Source organism: Notolabrus celidotus, chromosome 13, assembly GCF_009762535.1.
Source record: "Notolabrus celidotus isolate fNotCel1 chromosome 13, fNotCel1.pri, whole genome shotgun sequence".
In the NCBI taxonomy this organism is placed as follows: Eukaryota; Metazoa; Chordata; class Actinopteri; order Labriformes; family Labridae; genus Notolabrus; species Notolabrus celidotus.
The window spans coordinates 6,530,983-6,550,977 of NC_048284.1; the positions used below are offsets into that span (position 1 = coordinate 6,530,983).

General features: G+C 37.9%; 1 protein-coding gene and 1 long non-coding RNA gene across 2 annotated transcripts in view; one reads left to right on the top strand and one right to left on the bottom strand.

Annotated features, from left to right (window-relative positions):
• Positions 1-19,055, top strand: part of LOC117823762 — a 50,764-nt gene extending 31,709 nt beyond the window's left edge. Inside the window, exons 3-4 of the long non-coding RNA XR_004633489.1 lie at positions 18,261-18,512; positions 18,699-19,055. This is a non-coding gene — a long non-coding RNA (uncharacterized LOC117823762). The remainder of the gene's footprint in view (positions 1-18,260; positions 18,513-18,698) is intronic.
• blk (BLK proto-oncogene, Src family tyrosine kinase) lies at positions 954-14,902 on the bottom strand. Its single transcript, XM_034698975.1, has 14 exons — positions 14,800-14,902; positions 13,579-13,662; positions 12,028-12,121; positions 11,494-11,524; positions 10,981-11,074; positions 10,778-10,876; positions 9,282-9,385; positions 8,989-9,138; positions 6,791-6,943; positions 6,517-6,696; positions 3,685-3,761; positions 2,721-2,871; positions 1,708-1,839; positions 954-1,599 (listed from the first exon to the last, which is right to left on the bottom strand). The coding sequence occupies exons 3-14, from the start codon at positions 12,118-12,120 to the stop codon at positions 1,397-1,399; spliced, it is 1,467 nt and encodes a 488-aa protein (XP_034554866.1). The 5' UTR covers position 12,121; positions 13,579-13,662; positions 14,800-14,902; the 3' UTR covers positions 954-1,396.
• Positions 19,056-19,995: the final 940 nt, after the last annotated feature.

A 19,995-nucleotide genomic window follows, 5' to 3' on the forward strand; every position in this document is an offset into this window, starting at 1 on the left:
CTCTGAGCTCTGCGGTTCACACACCTTTAAAAATAAATGAGGCAAACGTCACAACTCTGAACCCGGCTGCTATAATCACCACCGCTCATGGTTTAAGTTTCTTTGTAGTGGCCAGTAACTTAAAGTTGCCGAAGTCCCCTACGGTCTTGATTTGACGTGGCGTGATCAGTTTGCCTCTGGTGTTTCTCATGTTAGTGAAAATCAAGGGGTTGTCAAGGGGTTTTGACCAATCAGAATCAAGCATCTTACACAACCGGAAGATCAGTGAGAAAGCCGGGTAATAAGATGTCTTATTACTGAGTTCCAGGTCATAGGTCAGAAGAAGGTGTGTTTAGTTTCTTTCTGCATGGACCTAAACTGATGTTATTGCAAAGTTGACATCAGAAGTACCGCCCCTTCTTGATCTTGACTTTGATTGGCTGATAATGGAGAGATGACATTGATGGCCAAGGTAGTGTTCTAAAAGTTGTTATATTTTGAACTGAAAGTGTAGCGACAAAAAACATCTGACAGCCAATGTTTCGTGCTGAATGATGGAAACCCTGAACTGCTTTGGTTTTAAATCAATAATAGGCGCTGCCAGTGCAAAAACTGCAGTCAGTGGACACAGGCCCTAATCGATCCCTCATTCAGAAGGAAGGATAAGTAATCTACTTGTAAAATCAACCTGATACATGTTTACAAAGCTGTTTAGCAAACAAAGTCTTAATAACTGGAACATTTGTTAAGCGTATGAAAAAGGAACCTCAGTGAACCAATGAACCCTGCTTAAAATGAATGCAATTGATTAAATTCAAAGAACAAACTATTGAAACCGGTTGTAGCCGCTGACTCTTGATTTAAAATGCATTTTAACATATTTCACCTGCATTGCAATCAAACCAACTGAGCTAAAATTCAAGCAGAAACCACATTTTTATACAGTGTAAATATTTTATTTACAAAAATCCTTTATTTATATGTATTTTATTTAGAAAGCCTCTGTATGTAAATGCTGAATTAAAAAATGTGCAAAATATTGTGCATCTCAGGCTGCTCGCTTCTGTACCACGCAAAATAATATAATATCAACTCTGTAAACTTCCTCAGGACCAAAGGCTTTAAACATCATGCATGTAGGGTAATAATATTTCCATATTCCTTTTAGCAATCATATATTTCATATCAGTCCTTATGATGTTCCTGAATATTCAGTAGCTGCTGCAGTCATAGAATACAACTTTTTATTGAAGATTTCCAGCCAAGACAATCTCATCTCCGATGTCCTTCATATCTTTTGCAATCCTTCAAACGGTAGACCTAGAAAATGCCCTTTATTATAATGTGTATATGGTTGGCCCTCCTCTTGCATTCGAGTCTCACATTTCTCGTTATGGGCAGGACACTTCTGCTTCAATCATGGCTGCATCTCATATTGTCCCTCCGTGGCGATAAAGAAGTCGTTGAGCGTGCTCTGCAAAAACTCAAAAGTGGGCCGGTCCTCGGGTTTCTGCTTCCAGCATATCATCATAATGTCGAAGAGTTCATCAGGGCAGCCGTCGGGACACGGCATCCTGTACGACCTGTCCAGACACCTGATCACCTCTGGGTTAGTCATACCTGATCAGGGAGAAATGCAGACAGATTTACCAGATTTAAGTTGTCATACATCGCAAAAACTGAAGTTGTGTATTTCCCTCTCTTTTTCATTATTCTCACTCCTTGTACCTGGGTAGGGGATTCTTCCATAAGTGACTATCTCTGTGAGCAGGATCCCAAACGACCACACGTCTGATTTGATGCTGAAGGTGCCATAGTTGATGGCCTCTGGAGCCGTCCATTTGATGGGAAACTTGGCACCTAGTTGAAGTGGAGGAAAATAGATATTGCTGAGTATTGTTTCCACTGGGTGGTGACTGCTGAGATGTGTGTGTGTTCTTGTATATGTGTTAATTCCTCTTAGCGTTGTGTAATACATCCTTAGACGAGAGAGATTTGATTAACAGATTAGAAAACATGACAACTCTGCACTCTCTTCAACATCTCTGGTTGAATTTGTCTCTTGTTGCATCACAGAAAAGTACAGTTCAACCCATTTAGTCGAACCACAATTATTAACCCTCCTGTTATGTTGCAGGTCAAATTGACCCTTTTGAAAGTCCATTTTAGGCAATATATGCCTTCCAAACCTGCTAAATGCAGCATATAAATCTGGGCAGCATGTGACAGAAGAGGAGTCATGTTATTTTATCAACATCACTCAAAAAAATAAGAATTTAAAATAAAATAAACAAAAATCTATGTCATGTAAAACTGTTGTATTTATATTTAGGGCTTTGCAATGTACATTAAAAAAAGTTTTAACATTAATTTTAATGTAAAACGAGTGAGTTATCCTCATTGAACCATGATCTGTGAGAATTAAAGAACACCAATGGACCAAATCTTGATTTAAATGGTTAGTAATTGAGTTAAAAATTATATTAAAAAAATGTGTATTGGTATTTTTTGGGGTTCTGACACATTTGGATAATTGAATATGCCCCGGGTCAAATTGACCCAGGAACATTATTGCTGTTCCAAAGAAACAAACATAACAGGAGGGTTAATAAACATGATGTCTTCTTATCTGAGTAAATTCAGCGTTGTTGGAGGATGTATTTGGAGACATAAACCAGTGCTCATGTCCTGGCTGCAGCCTTGGATGCTTTTATTAACCCATGTGGATAAACACTGCTCACCTTCCTGAGCTGTGTATTCTGTCTCGATGATCCTGGCCAGGCCAAAGTCTGCAACCTTACAGTGCAGGGTCTCATTCACGAGAATGTTGGCTGCACGCAGGTCTCTGTGGATGTAGTTATTCTTCTCTATGTACGCCATGCCCTCAGCTATCTGTCAGGAAGGAAGAGAGGAGCGTTGGAATCAACTTTTCAGGGATTTAGATCAAATGAAATGTCAGAAAATTAAGCTACAAGTTTATTAAGTTCTAAGTTAAGTATTAAGTTAAAGGTTATCTGTACAGTAATGTATGATCTGCACACATACAGTACATGTTTGTCCCTCTGTTTGTGTGTACACTAGTCTCAGCGAGCATATGCAAATCTGCAGCTACAGTACGGGTGTAAACTCATGTGCGTGTGTATGATATCAGCAGCCTGCCAACATTCAGGAAGTGAAAAGTCTCTGTTTGGAGGGCGAGAAAGTTGTGGGGGGAAGCTCACTGTGGATGGAAAATTACACGACTTCCTGTCCGGATGTTAATAATTGACGTAGGGTGAGGCTTTCGAACCAGACGAGCTAAAACTCCGCCACAGAAACCACACAGCTACTGCTGTTTCCATGTGTTTTCACATCATGCCTGGCGTCGGAGCACACACAATGACACGAGTTAAAGGTGTGACAGTAGAGCAGCTAGCTTGTGTGTATAAATAGACTCTGGGTCAGTCAGGAGGCTTGTGTTTTTTTTTGTGTGGCAGAGGACGCTAAATCTGTGAATTAATATCATGCATCATAAATAGAAGATTTAGCAGTGATAAAGGTGAGAAAAAACACCCAGGCACTCTCATGCAATGGAAAAGAAGTTGTCAAAGATAACCTCTTGTTATCCTGCAGAGATGAGTGTTAGAGGTGTGTGAGGCTACATGACTGTATATTCTCAGATCATGCTTCAGAGATTAGACGCGATTATCATCAAACATTTCCTACCTGCGCCGACATGTCGATCAGCTTATTGAGCTTCAGCTTTTTTCCTAGGTCTGTTTTTAGAAAGTCCAGGAGACAACCTGAAAATGAGAAGTACAACTATGTTATTTTGAGAAATGAAACACTCCTGTTTTTAATTCCTGAGAAACTTCTTCGAGTTCAACTGGTAAACACGTAACCGCAGCATTCACTGGAACCTGACAAATCAGTGTGATACTTCTGCAGTATTGATGTTTCACCATAAGAAGAAATTCTGGTATAATCACGTTTAATTCAGCAGGTTTTGTAAATCCTATGATTACACCCTCAAAAACATATGCAAGCCTTATTCACATTTGCACAATACTCAATATGAAAACTCCCCAATATATTCCTGGTTGGCTGCATCTGTTCAATCAATCAATCAATCAATCAATCAATCAATCAATCAATCAATCAATCAATCAATCAATCAATCAATCAATCAATCAATCAATCAATCAATCAATCAATCAGGCTTTATTTATAAAGCACTTTTCAACACAAAGTGCAGTACGTAAAAACAACTTAAAATAGAATAAATTAAGAACAAGATCCCACCCCAAGCCCTGACCCCAAACCCACCCCTCAATCCTAAGGTTAAGAACACAATTTATGCAACAATAGTAATAAAATAAACATAAAATAAATAAAAATAAAAAATGAAAAAGAAGTTGCTGAACGAACTGAGGAAACGCTCCCATGATATCTGAATAAGGAAACACTGGAAGTAAAATAAGATGTTCAAACTCAACACAGGAAATTAAAAATTTGTAAGATAATAAAACACTAGAATATTAGAACATTAAAAGAAAATAAGAGGGTATACTTAAAAGATAAAATAAATAAGTATATAAATAAATAAATAAATAAAAGTGACTAAAATTCGAACTAGGTAATAAATAAATAAATAAATAAATAAATAAAACTGTTTAAGAATGAAACTCACCTAAAAGCGAGACTTAAAAGGTAGGTCTTGAGTTTGCTTTTAAAAATGTTTATGCTCTGTGTTAATGCAAACAGCTGAAATTTTCAACCCTATTTTCTCCTGAATATTTACCGCCAGCCCCTTAGTACAATTTCTGCATGAAGTGGGAGTAAGCTAATCTGAGAACACAGAGAGTGTTCAGTATCATTTGGAGAAGGAGGCAGGGGTGACATTTATATCATGGGACCGGTGTTCTGTTAAGTTTTGCTGCTCTGTCAAAAAAATCCTAGCATAGTGAAAAAAAGTTAGCAGAGTGCAAACTTGATAAAGTGCTTGATAATAACAAGGTGACTATGTTTTGGTATCTAAGTGGACCAATAGCCTCAATCAAACAATCCTCAGAGTGCAGAATGACTTTACATAACTCTTCTACTCTCCTCATTTGCATCTTCAGAGAACGGGGAGCATGTTTGATACTTTACCACTAAATCTTTTATTAAGATTATGGCAGAATAATATCTTCATGCTCTATCATTTTATGCTCACAGTGCAGTGACGAGTGCCCAGGAGTCTGGCTCTAAGCATGCACAGAGCTGCTGAGTGGCACATCTAATCTGTGGGATTAAATCAGCTAAAGACATAGTGTTATAATTGTTTAAGCTTCATGTAGGTGTAGTTTTTAATTCCTCAGATTTGACAGCAGGTTATTGTACAAATGTTATTGTTCATGCTGATCTTTGTCCCAGCTAAGTGAGAACGTCTTCAGTTTTAGAAATCATTTTGAGAATAATTTTTAAAAAATACAGTGCTAGTCAAAAGTTTGGAAACACCTTCTCATTCCAGGGTTTGTATTTCTTTTGAATTATTTGAAACACTGTAGATTAATACTGAAGACATCAAAACTTTGAAAGAACATATATGGAATTATTTAAACAACATAAAGTGTGAAACGAACCAGAATATGTTTTATATTTTAGATTCTGTAAAGTAGCCCCCTTTTGCCTTCATGACAGTTTAGCACACTCTTGGTATTCTCTCAGTCTGCTTCATGAAGTGGTCTCCTGGAATGGTTTCTAATGAACATGAGCCTTGCCAAGAGTTCATTTGTAGAATGACTTGCCTTCTTAATGTGTTTGAGACCATCAGTTGTGTTGTTCAGAGGTAGGGTTAGTACACAATGGATAGCCCTATTTGACTACTGTTGTAATCCAGATTATGGCAAAACCAGATTATTTCATAGTTTTGATGTCTTCAGTATTAATCTACAATGTCGAAAATAATCAAAATAAATAAAAACCATTGCATGAGAAGGTGTGTCCAAACTTTCAACTGGTACCGTATATTTAAATCGCCTTTTGAAGGAGAGCAAAATGTTAACTGTGGGGCATAGAATTAGCTCTGTTGGTAAATCGTCTGCCCTATGTACAGAGGCTAAAGTCTTCAAAGCAAGCAAGCGAGTAGCCCCAGACTCAAAAACAAGATGTACACATGTACAGGATCACCAGAGATAAGAGGTTTCTCTTTGTCCACAGGGGGCGCCGAAATCAACACAAAAAGTTCCTCAAGGGAGCTTTAATCTCACTACTCGTTATGTCTTTTGGGTTTTGGTTAGACAAAGCAACATACTTAAAACTCTTAGTGAATAGACTGATGTCTCTATGAGCTGCAAAAGCAAAATGAGACAATCTGCAGAAAGATGTCCTTTCTATATAGTTAATTTTTGTCTGAAGCAGCTGGCGGGGGCTTAAGTGTTAGCAGTCTTTTCAAGGAAAATAACAATTCCCGGACAAATCCAGACAGTATGTCCGGGTTGATCATTCCTAAAAATAGTTGTTGTAAAAGAGACTTCAGTCAACCACAACTCTCCTCTGATTGAATGCTTTCCTCACCGTGGATCATGAACTCAGTGACGATAAGAATGGGCTCTTTGGTGACCACGGCGTGGAGGCGCACCAGGCGCTCGTGCTGCAGCTTCTTCATCAGGTTGGCCTCCTGGAGAAAGGCCTCAGGCTCCATCGTTCCCTCCTTTAACGTCTTGACAGCGACTTTCTGCGTGCTCTTATAGAAACCTGCGGAGGGAATTTAAACAACTCACTGTTATCAGCTTGTGTAGCTTAATAATGGTGTGTGTTTATCAGGGTGAAGAGTTAACTTTTTTCTTACCCATCCACACTTCTCCAAACTGCCCGGCCCCCAGTTTCTTCACCATTTTCAGGGTCTCTCTGGGAATCTCCCACTCGTCCTGAGCCCACGGCTGCTGGGGGGCTTTGGGTTTACAGGGGGCGTACAGACGCTGACACAAACCGTCTGATGTCCCTGCACACAGACGTCACACATGCACGCTTACTACACAACAGATTTGAAGCCGTTTTGAAGTTTAGTCACTGTTATTGTTAGCTTCAGTCTTTCAGCTTCGGGCTTGTCGGCGTACGCTTGTTTGCTTGCTGTTTGAACTTGAGTCTGATGACAGCCATTTTAGAGATTCGGCCGTCTTATCTTGTGGTGTAGTCACAGGAGGGGAAAGACTCACTCCTCTCACACAGGAAATGCACAACTCATCACAAGGGTCTGACTTCTTACTTTACTTTAGTGTGAGTGCAGACTTCTTCTAAGAAAACACAGCAGGTAACAAACATAAATAGCATTTTAAACCCTGCAGTCCTTCCTTTATTTAAATATTGTATCCGTCAAAGAAAGAGGTAGAACACTTTCTGGATTGTTGAAATGATCAAATGCAGCGCAAATAAACTCATATCTTACCGAATGTATTTGTCTGATAGTCAAAATGACTCATTACACTGTAAGCTACATTGACATGAAAACACCAGATATTTATCTGATTTCAAAAACTTACAAACCAAAAATAAGGACGGGAAGCTGGTAGCTTAATTAGAAAATGTAGACTGGGCTTAAATAAGCATTATTCTACTGCCTATGCCTTTTCAGTCATCACTTAATACATTACTGTTGCTTTGTTGAAAGTGTCTGTAATGTGGAAATTATTGCATCATGTAAGATGACTGAATCAATACTACCTTTACTACTACTACTACTTGAATGCAGAGGGTAAAAATAGCTGTCAATGCAGCATGAAAAGTCTTCCTGAACAAGTTTCTTGATACAAGATGTCATCCTTATTTCAAGAAGATTGGTGTGAAAATTTAGCTTGTTATATTGGCAGTCATTTTTAATCATTGCAATTGATTAAGGCCTTATTTGTGGCTATATATGTATATATATATATATATATATATATATATATATATACACATATACATATATACACTACCAGTCAAAAGTTTGGACACACCTTCTCATTCAATGGCTTGTATTTATTTTAAGTATTTTCAACATTGTAGATTAATACTGAAGACATCCAAACTATGAAATCATCTGGTTTTGCCATAATCTGGATTACAACAACAGAAGTCAAATAGGGTTACCCATTGTGTACTAACCCTACCTCTGAACAACACAACTGATGGTCTCAAACACATTAAGAAGGCAAGTCATTCTACAAATGAACTCTTGACAAGGCTCATGTTCATTAGAAACCATTCCAGGAGACCACTTCATGAAGCAGACTGAGAGAATACCAAGAGTGTGCAAAGCTGTCATGAACGCAAAAGGGGGCTACTTTACAGAATCTAAAATATAAAACATATTCTGCTTTGTTTAACACTTTTTTGTGAATTAAATAATTCCATATATGCCCATTCATAGTTTTGAAGTCTTTGGTATTAATCTACAGTGTTTCAAATAATTAAAATAAATACAAACCCTGGAATGAGAAGGTGTTTCCAAACTCTTGACTGGCAGTATGTATATATATATACATTATATAAAGCAAATTTAAATTATCCTTTGTGTCAGCAGGAGGCCCAATGAGACAAAGATCTTTTTTCTAAGGCTGCCCTGCAGCAACACAATTATAGCAGCACATTAAGCACGTGCAAACACAGTTAAATAGTAAAATATACATTCATGAACACATTCATACTTGCAAACCTACACCTTTTTAAATGTTCTCCCATTTTAAAACTGTTGCAATTACTTTCTTCAGGTAGCTCAGACACCAGCTCTTTAAAAATGTCATGAAGCTGTCTATTGAAAATCACTCTAAATAACAGGAGTAATAATGATAAAGTAGTTTTTCACATCTGGTTCTAAAGCCCCATATTTTAAAGTAATCCAGTTTTTAGATCTGATTGTATGGCCTTAAATGTTTAGAGACTAGTCGAGTATCTTGAATAGGATGTATAAATAGACTTGTCATATTAGGTGTAATAAGTAATTTTGATAGGAGTTAGACAAACACACTGTATGATTTGAGTTTTTGCAGGAGTCTGTTGGTAACTCACGGCTGTAGTATTTGACCAGCTCCTGTAGGGATGGAAACGCGTTGGAGGGCGAGATGTAGTAGCCACCTTTGTCCAGACAGCGGATCTTGTAGTGTTTAACTACATCACCATGTTCTAATACATTATCTTTGATCGACAGAGAGAAGGACCCTGAGGGGAAAAACAAAAAGATTTAAAAAAAAAAAACAGTTTTAAATGTAACTTATTCAAATGCTGTTTTCCTGAGATGCATCAAAGTTATTATTTGAATAGTGTAATCTCATGACAAGACGAGATCGATGATGTGTGCTCACCTTTACATGTTTCACTTTCTCGGACTAGGAAGGCACCTGGTTTGTTTCCGGGCGCTAAAAGCAGGCGTTCAGTCTCTCTTCTACTCAAGTCTTTGAAAAACCACCTGCAGAGGAGAGACCCCAAAAACACACTATTACTGGCTTTTATCAACACTTTTTATCTCTTTTTTAAAAGAAAGATGAGTTGGTTTTGTATTTTCAGTTATGCTGAAACGTAGAATACTATTATGGACTGTCTAACCTGCTGCAACTGTTATTGTAATGATTCAACAAGATGAAGCACTTTTATTTTAATGATTTTAAACTGTAAAACAGTGTGCTTTAATTCAGTGCAGGGTATTATTGAAATATAATATAGAAAGGGTAAAGTTTTATAAATATCTCTGTATTGGAAAGTTTCTTTTAAAAGTAATATTTTAAATTTGTCCAGTAAACTTCAACAAAAGATTGGCTTTTTCTACAGGAACAAATCCTGTTTTTCTCTGCACTGCAGGAAAACCCTGGTTGAGGCAACTTTTTTTATCAGTGTTTGTCTATGGTGACATTTTGTACAGGCATGCTTCAGCTTCCACGTTAAAACCACTTGATGCTTTTTTTCACTCTGCACTGAGATTTATTACAGGTGATTATCATAATACTCATCACTGCATCCTCTACAATAAGGTGGATGGTCTTCTCTGATTGAAAGGCATGATTTGCACTCATACCTCTGTATTTATAAAGCGCTTGTTGGGGGTGCTACCCTCATATTTATCATCCATGCTAGTTTGGTCCTCTGGAGCACAACACACACGATCCACTAATTGGCTTACTCTCCAGGTTCCTGGAGTTCATTCTGAGCTGGGAAGATCTGCTTTTGACTTTTTTTGCACCATCTGCATGGAACTCACTTCAAAGCACTTTAAAATGAATGCACTAGTTTATTCTAGTCATGTTAAATCATTAGTTTTAAACATTTTAAACCTCTGATTGGACCTGTTTTAACTGAATTTGTCTTAACATTACTTTTTAATTGTTGTCTGTTTTTAATTCATGTCAAGTCAAGTCAAACTTTATTTATATAGCACATTTTAAAACGACCACAGTTGACCAAAGTGCTGTACAAGCTTAGAAACACAATCAATAAAACACATAGTGAAAATAATGTAAGACTAAATATTTAAAAAAAAAAAAAACAATAAAAGATTTGATCTTCATTCTTTTAAGGTTTTATCTTTTATTTGCTTGTCAATAATTTTAATGTTTCTTTTATATTTCTTTGCTCTCAATGATTTTCAAGTTTAAAAAAATAAATAAAAATAATAAATAAAGATTAACACAGTAACATGCTATTAGGCTGATACAGTAGGGGCTCTAACACTGCTGCCAGTGTGCCACCACTAATTTACATAACAGTTGTTTTCAGTGCACTTATTAAAATCATGCAACATGTACTTATTAGTTAATGAAATGTTATCAAACTGCAGTTCAGTTATCTGTATGAAAGTGTCTCTTACTTCTCCACCTCCAGTGTATCTGCTCGGGCGACATAATTACAGGGTATGAAGCCCTCCTGTCCAGTCAGCAGCGACTGAGCCACCCACCACTCTCCATTTCTACACACAGACATTATAATAATCATGATCATTTCTCAGATTAGAAACACTGCTTCATTTCATGATTGAACACAATATGAAATACGTATACTTGGGATACTCACTCTTGTAAAACCTTCAGTTTGTCTCCCTTTTTGAAAGGTAGATCGCTGTCGTTTGTCCCTTTGAAGTCATGCAGCGCCACGAACACAACTTCATCTAAAGAGAGACAATTGTTATTCCCAGAAAGTCTCAGCTGCTTACAATTTAGTTTAATTGATCTCAAATGTTCCTCAGTTGAACCCTTTATAACCTTTTATTGCTGCTACTCCAAACAAGGAAGTTAATGTTAAAATACTGTACAAATGCGAAGCTAAATTCAGATTTTCCAAAATCTCTCGTCTTCATAGGGATGATTACTCTGAAGTTTCTACACTGTCTGACATGAAACAGCTTTCTTTCATTTATAATCTCATTTCGTGCCCAGAAGAGAACAGAGGAAGTACAATTTAGATTTCAATCGCTAAACGAAGCCTCATCTCGCTGCTGCTAACGTCTCCACAGAGCAGCGGACCGCATACGAACAGTCCTTTTATTTTAACAGATGGTTTGTTACATCCTTTGGGGACTGTAATTACCGTTTTCCGCTAATGTGTTTCCACTTCGCCCCTGAAAGACAGAAAATAATGCATTATTATACAATCTGTCAATTATTTCAAAACAGTAGCTTTAAATCTGCAGTAGGTTAACTTAAAGCTCCTGTGAGGGTTTGTTTGGGGGGTGATGAAACAAACTGAATTAATGTTGCCTCGTCATGATCTAGTCAAACAAACCAGAATATCAGCCACAAGATTAAGAATTTCTATGATGTCATTTTAAATGCTTGAACCCACTGCCACAGGGTAGGTGTCACACGTCAGAGGCGAATAACAGCCCACTGCTGACATTTTCACTTAAAAGATTCATGATTCAAGTTCTTGTCAGAAAACACTTTTTACTCATGTACAGGACCAGATGAGCAACGAGACAAGAGTACACCCCTTTGTGCACAGGGCTATGTCAACAGGTACATCAACTGAAAGTCCCTCATGGTAGATTTAATTAGCTTCACATTTCGATAAGTAGTTATGGGTTAAAGACGGTAAAGCTTCTTCTTTCAGTGTCGTACTTACGATGTGGTTGGACAGGTGGGAGGCCTGAGAGTTGGGTTTTCCTTTGTAGAGCTTATCATTCACTTGTGTCTGGCCACTGCAAGCGCAGCCCATCCTGTGTGCATGAATGAAACCTCTTTCATTTATATTGCTTTCTACTATAACACTTATTCCAAAAGAAAGTTGGGACACTGTGTTAAAAGCTGATAAAAGCAGATTTTGATGATTTGTAAATGATTTAAATCCTAAATTTGATTGAAAAAAATGCAAAGACAATATATTGAATGCTGAAACTGAAAAATATCATTGTTTTATGAGAGATTTGTGATTTTTTTTGGCTATTTTTCAGAGAATATGAATAATAATAATAAGAGAAAAAAATTCACTCATGGTTAGTGGTTGGGTGAAGCCATTTGTTGTCAAACAACTGTGTTTACTCATTTTATATCATAATGACAACAGAAACCTCCCAAGAAATCATAAATTCTACCAGGGTATGTAAACTTATGAGCACAACTGTATATGTTCTTGACAGCCACAAATCCCCTATCAATTGCACAAATAATTTCAGATTAGTGTTCGTCAGCATGAAATAGGAAAGGATTTGGGGATTGCATCATCTACAGCACATATCAGATTCAGAGAATCTGGAGATATCTCTGTACAAAGGGGACAAGGCCAAAAACCAATACTGAAGGGCTGTAATATACAGGCCTTCAGGCAGCACTGCATTATAAACAGATATGACTCTATAGTGGAAATCACCACATTGGCTCATAATTATCCACAAATGAATACTAAAACTGTATCATGCAAAGAGGAACCCATATATAAGCATGATCCAGAAATGCTGGTGGCTTCTTTGGGCAAAATTTACATTCTTTTTGGAAATCATGGACGAATAGAGGGACCACCCAGCTTGTTATCAGTGTACATTTCAAAAGCTAGCTATCCGGGATGGTATGGAGTTGCATTAGTCCCCATGGCACCATTAATACTCAACAATATATACAGGTTTTGGAGCAACAAATGCTGCCATCCAGACGACATTTTCAGGAAAGACCTTACAGACTTCAGCAAGACAATGCCAAACAACATTCTACAGTAGACGAGGCCTGCCTGCAGTCCCAAATTATCACCTATTGAACACGTGTGGCGCATCATGAATAGAAAAATACGACATCGACTAAAAGAATCTGAACTGTTGAGGAGTTTAAATCCTATATCAGGCAAGACTGGGACGATATTTGTACGTCACAACAAAAGAAGCTGGTCTCCTCGGTTGCTGGCATCAAATTAAAAATGAGCATATCATTTCCATACATGAAAACCTTTTAGTTTTAAAATTTGATGTTGTCTTTGCACTATTTTCAATTTAATATAGGGTTTTGATGATTTTCAAAACATGGAATTTGGTTTTTATTAACTTTTTTTAAAAATGGGGTTGTAACAATACTTACTCAATAAGTCAAATATTACCATACTTTTTGATTTTACATCCCAAATACCACTGCAAATACTACTTTCAAAACTCCTCATACAGTTACAGTGTGTTTGTTTTTGAATGATTACCTGATAAAGCAGATGAGCTTTATTTAAACTTCTCAGTCGCCGCTCCTCCTGCTGCACACACCGCTCTGTAAATTCATGCCGGGTCTAAAAAAAAAAAAAGGAATAAAAATAATCTCAGATTCTCTATACTATCACTGGAGAGTGTCAGACAAGAGTCTTGGTTACAAGTGGAACAAAACTGATGCTCAAAAAAGGGGAAGTGAGAAATGTTTTTGTTTTTTATGGTGGTATTTGCATTTACAGTTAAGGTATAAACACAGTGCTGAAAAATAGAAAGAAAAAACAACTGATAAGAAGAAGAAGAAGTAGAAATGCACTCTGAGCTCCCAACTGTTCAGTGTGACATCATGTTCCATTGATGGAGATATTATTGACAGAGATTCTATATTTATGTGAAGAGACATATTTTAAGATGCTCTGTGATGAGATGATGGAATATGAGTGAGAGACCAGAAGTTGTAAAGCTCATCAGAGTTACTTTACACCCAATGAATGCATCGTTAACGTGCGTCACATAAATTAACCTTTACAGTCAAACACGAACTGGAGAGTTAAAATTGGGAACAGTATGTTTTGGGGGCTTAGACTTTAAGCTTATATTTTGAATTAATCACTTTGTTTTTTTAAGGAGTTTTGATGTCTCTGAGTTTTATGCCGACACTGCAAAAGTCTTAATTATAGCGTGAGGAAATACTTTCAGATCACATAGATAAATTAAAAAGTCTTACAGCTGTATCCATGAAAGTGTAAGTTCAACCCTGGTGTTTATACAACAAGTGGAAATCCCAAAGACAAACTTTCATAGTTAACTTTTAGGGGATTTTTTAAATATCTGGAGTATACGTATATTTCCCATATCTGCTTTCAAGAGGAGAAAACATACAAAGTAAATTAAAAGTTGTGTTATACTGACGGATGTTTGCAACTCCTTTATCACTACTTTTAGTGTGCTTTATTCTTCAGACACTTGAAGTTTTAATATAGTTTAAAAATATTTTCATGTACAATTTTGTGATCATCTTCATGCCTACAAACAACTGATGTTAACATGTTTCAGTATGACCTTACAGCAGGCTAGTATTAAATTAAGTTAATAATATCCACTCTTTTAAATCTAGGCTTTGCTCTTATTCTGCATAATTGTAAAATCGCTCTATAATACATAATAAGCATCTACACGTCTGTCATCAGTGTGTTTGTAATTTAAATTTAAAAAGTTACCTTGAAGCAGTCTCCCAGGCGTGTGTCCTCAGAAGTCCCCCAGATGTCAAATGCTTCAGTTTCCTCATTGAAAAGCACAAAAGCTTGTCAGTGTGTCACTCTCACTCGCTCATTTTTGTTCTGAAACTCACTCTCTCTCTTTTCTTTTTCCACTCCCTCTCTCTCTCACTCTCTCTCTCTTTCTGTGAAGACCACGGCCTCCCCATGGGGGGCTCCGTACAGTTTACTGTAACAGATAACAGTCTGTCTGTTTATTTCTGTGCCTCTGTTGGCCCCTGTGGCAAATCATGTAAAGAACAGAGCCAAGATCACTTCAACTGCTGGTTAAACCTCCGACATGTTAACTTTATTTTACCTTCAACTGTTTGACAAATGAAGGCGATTCATATGATACACCTTAAGTCTTCAGAATCATAAATGTACCACACACAAGGTCAGATTCATTGATTCATTACAACACAAAAAGTAATAATAAATGCTATTGTGGTGCTTCTGAAAACAGCTGAGGTCTGTATTGAATTAAATAGAGTGGCTAATGTGTATGCACTGTAGGGTATGCATGTTGTTTAGATTCAGTGGCTGAGTTCTCATAAATAAGACACTTCTCAGTTCCTCTGGTGGTTAAAACCACCACTTTGTTGACATTGATGCAACCAGCGAAACTGTGACGCATGGTAACAGTATGCAGTTCACACTCTGACCACAGGATGGAGCTAAGAGTTGGTTAAAACTTTGAAGTACAACCAAAGTATCTCATATTTAAACAAAGCAAAACTATGAAGTGAAGAACATAGGAAAATGATTTTAAATCAGATCAATGAGGCCAAATATTTGTCAGTTTTCTATGTCAGGAAGTGTGGCAGTGCAGACAAATACTTAACTGGTTTTAAGATCAAGTTTTGCCCATCCATTGTCCTGGATTTACACCTTTTTTCTTGACTGTCTCTCCTTTCAACTCTCGTTTTTATTAAGAGGTAAACTGCCCATTATATACACATAACTAGAACTGTAGACTCTGAAGTACACTTTTGATCTGGTACTGAATAATACCAGCACTGAGTACCAGCAGCTATTATAATCCTATTTACTGAAAACCGACCACAGACTGTATAAAACATGAACACAAACTCAGTGACATCATTCATTGGTTTCTGAGGAAGTGTGATCATCACCATATTGCAGAAGCAGACATAGCCTACTTTTCAATCAGTCTAGAAACAGACCAAGAGGTGGAGCTGAAACTGCATATCTGAAACCATATGCAGATTTATGCACAGCTAGTCATAATATATTCAAGGAGATGTGCTTAACATATAATTCACCACTTTGCACTGTTTTTCTAGAATAAAGAATTTAAGTAGAAAGACTAGAACATTCTCAGCAGATGTGTGTCTAACATGAGTCTGGTCCTGCTGGAGGTTTCTGCCTGTTAAAGGAAGTTTGCCACTGTAACTTGTTAAATGCTGCAAAGTGCTCTGCTCATGGTGGATTAAGATGAGATCAGACTGAGTCCTGTGGGACTGGATCGTATCCTGTCTTGATCAATCCCAATCTCAGTCTTTATTTGTATAGCGCCAAATCTCAACAAACATTACCTCAAGGTACTTTGCAAACAGAGCAGGTCTAGACCGTACTCTATATTCTATTATTAACAAAGACCCAACATCAACACAGAATAAGATCCAGTCCCATCTTACAGACAGGACTCAGTCTGATCTCATCTTAATCCACCATGAGCAGTGCACTTTGCAGCATTTAGCAAGTTACAGTGGCAAGGACAAACTTCCTTTAACAGGCAGAAACCTCCAGCAGGACCAGACTCATGTTAGACACACATCTGCTGAGACCGAGTTGGGTCATCCTTTAAAGGTGAACATGAAACAGGAACAGTAACTAACACTGGTAGTGATAAGCTCCTGGAATATCAAGCATTGTATTGTATTGTTTTTCCAACTCATTCCTTTAATGATCTTTCTTACCTTTCTTTTTTATTCTAAATTTTGAATTCCTTGGTTTGCATTTGAGTTCTGAAGTTTCTTTGCGCAGATACATAATGAATATATATCTGTTCAAATAAGTGGGAAAGTAGGATTAGAATTGTGTTCACAGTCTTCATTGTGATTCTGTTTCACCTTGAATGGCTGACATCACTGTACTGTGTTGTCTGATTGATGCTGTTCCACAATGTGAACACTAGAGGGCATAGAAAGACGTGTTTTGAACCCTTATTCACCTCCAGATTGTCCATTTACAAAGATGGAAACAACCTTTATTTACACTCAAGAGATCATTGATGGCAAACCCTGATTTAGAATGATACAGAGTCAAGCACTTACACAATAACAAGACAAAGTATGAGTATGATAAAGTAAAAGCCATGATGACAGACCGGGAAAAGGGATATTTTCTGACCTGAAAGAGGAGATAGTTAAAGGTACAATAAAGATAAGGTGAAGTCTGATGTGTAGTAGAATAAATAAGTATGTTAATGATACAAATGCAGAGAAATACAGTACTCCTGAGTTAAACAATGACAAATGGAGGTCTGGAAAGTGCAACAACTTCAGTAGATTCAGCTCCAGGAGTCAGGTGCATCATAACCCAACTTGGGGAACATGTAACACTAACTGATCATAAAGTACTTTCTCATCTTTTTATAAATCCACATCATTTCTATGAATAGCTAACCCTTACATTGACCTAGAGAATATAGAAATGACTCAGCCAGGTGATGAACTTTGGGGATTTTCATTACATAATGCGTGTATGTCAGTATCTGGTGCAGAGGGAAGTGAACGGATGTGAATACAGATGCAAAGTTTGTCACATTGAAGGAAAAAGAAAAAAAATACAAGCTGATGTGCGGTCAATCTATCAAAGTGCAACAATGCTCTGGTTTTCACACCATACAGCACAGCTAACCAGCTCTTTCCTATTCTCACCATTCAATACCCCGAGGAGGGAATTCACCGCTCTTCTTCAGCGATGGGAACAATAAACACAAAAACAATGTGTCCTTGAGTTATCTACAAGTTATTATGACCCCCTTTGTTTGTGGTTTGCATGCTAAATTATGATGAAATGATATTAAGAATGAATCAAAGATGCTTTGTGAGGAAGGTATCATTCAGAGTGTGTTGCACGCTGTAAGTGCAGGGAACAATAAATCTTACAGCACCGGAAGTGTTTGTTTCCTATGGGGGGCTTTATACAACACGTAACGTGGGGATATTACTCTCTGGGCAACACTTCACAGGTTTTTGTTTGGACCACCTGTGCTGTGTGTGGGGACTATGCTGTGCTGTAGTTCTCTGAAGGAACAAGCACTCTTCACACACACACACACAAACACAAACACACACACACAGGGAGGCTGCAGGTGCATGGTGAGTGTTATTGAGTGCGTCCTGGTTACTAACTGCTGTTTCTCTTTATGCTCCCTTCTCCTGGTTTTCCATCAGCCTCTTGTTTTCTTCCCAGGGCTCGGCGGATGCTTGTGTACAGCTCTGTTGGGGTCCCCAGACATTGCATCCTGCTTGCATGAGGGTCATAAGTGGCCCCACAGGATAACCTGAACAACGGTGGGAAAGACCGGGAGCGTGGGTCTCCTTTAGCGGCACAGTCTTGACCACCTCTGTGCCAGAAGCATACATGCTGCCAATGAGCACTTTGAACTCCCTTTATCAACCTGAGAGTGCATGATATCCAAACATGTGAGTGTGATTGATTTCCACTGGACACTTCTTATTTAAAACAAAGCTTACACGTATAACATCCACCTTAAAGTGTCCTCTATGTGCTTAAAAGACATCAAAGCTCTGATTTGAAAGGAAGCAAACACACAAATTAAGTCACAGACGTACACGTTCCTCAATTTTTCATCCCCCTCTGCATCACAGGAGGCCCCTCTTTGACTTCCTGTCTGTGTGGGAACCATATCTGTCCCCTGTCACACATGGAGTGAGAGAAGGCCTCGCTCCTGCATTTGCCTTAAAAGACAAAGTGATTGTCAATAAACAAGGAACAATTGAAGTCCCCCATTCATTCAGCAGGCACTTCTGTCCGCTGCTCCCCTGGGATGCTCATGAGTTTTGCAAGCTTCATTTTCCTCCCATTTGACATCAAACTGAGGACGTAATGACTGAATATGCAAGCTGTATTTAGATTGCCTAATTTAGATGTATCTTAGTGCAACCTCAGCGAGATGAGAGCCTCTGTAATGAGTTCATTTCCTCCATAAAACATATTTATTCCTTCTTTGTTTCTTACTTTTCATGTGAACATCAAAACAATCCATAAAAGCGATACTTGAAGCACTAAAAACAGCACTTTTACTCACTCATAAGGATACCTGCAGGAATGTGTGAGGGAGTGAGTCTGTGCAGCTGCTCCAGAGGCAAGTAGCTCTGAGGTAAACATGGCTGCGGGAAAGCCCCTTATTATTGTGCTCCGGATGAGGTTCCTCACTCCTCCAGTGTTTACTGTGGAAACAACTTCGTGCCAGCAGGCAGGTGCTTCCTCAAACACTCTTTACTTTTCCAGAAGATTAGAGGATTGGATTCTCATCAGTGAATCAAACGTTAGTGCTGCTTTATTAAGTACAACAATGGAGGAATAGTTCAACTCTACTTAATTAGAAAAACAGAAGTCTTTTGGTTTTCTGAAAGGTGTTGTTTAAGTACCACATCTTTTCTTTGAGTATGAATATTTGATCATGCATACAACAGACCTAATTCCATAGTGAACCTACTGACAAATAAATATGCTGATTATACTTCCATCAGTGGTCGACTTGCTTTGGCAACCTCTGGTCTTAAAATAGGAAGCCCATGCGGAAGTGTTACAAGCTGCAGTTCATCAAGCGTCCACTTGAGGCTGGCTGCAGAAACACAGGAAACCACATACACACCCATTCAAAAAAAGACAATCTTTACAGCAATAATAAACATGTTTACAGCCTGGTTAAAAAAAAACGGTTTAGGACTAAATAGTTAATTCTTTATCAACACACTGTACAGGGGGTTAATTTTTTTGTAACTCATTATTTTTGAAGGTATTAAACTCACTAGTTTTGGCTAAATAAGGACATGGCTGTCTTGATTGACAGGTGGGGAACCCCGTAGCTGTTAGTGAAAAGGTTAAAGGCTTAAGTTAGGTTGAGTTCAGCATTTCCAATATGGCACCCGCCGACGACTG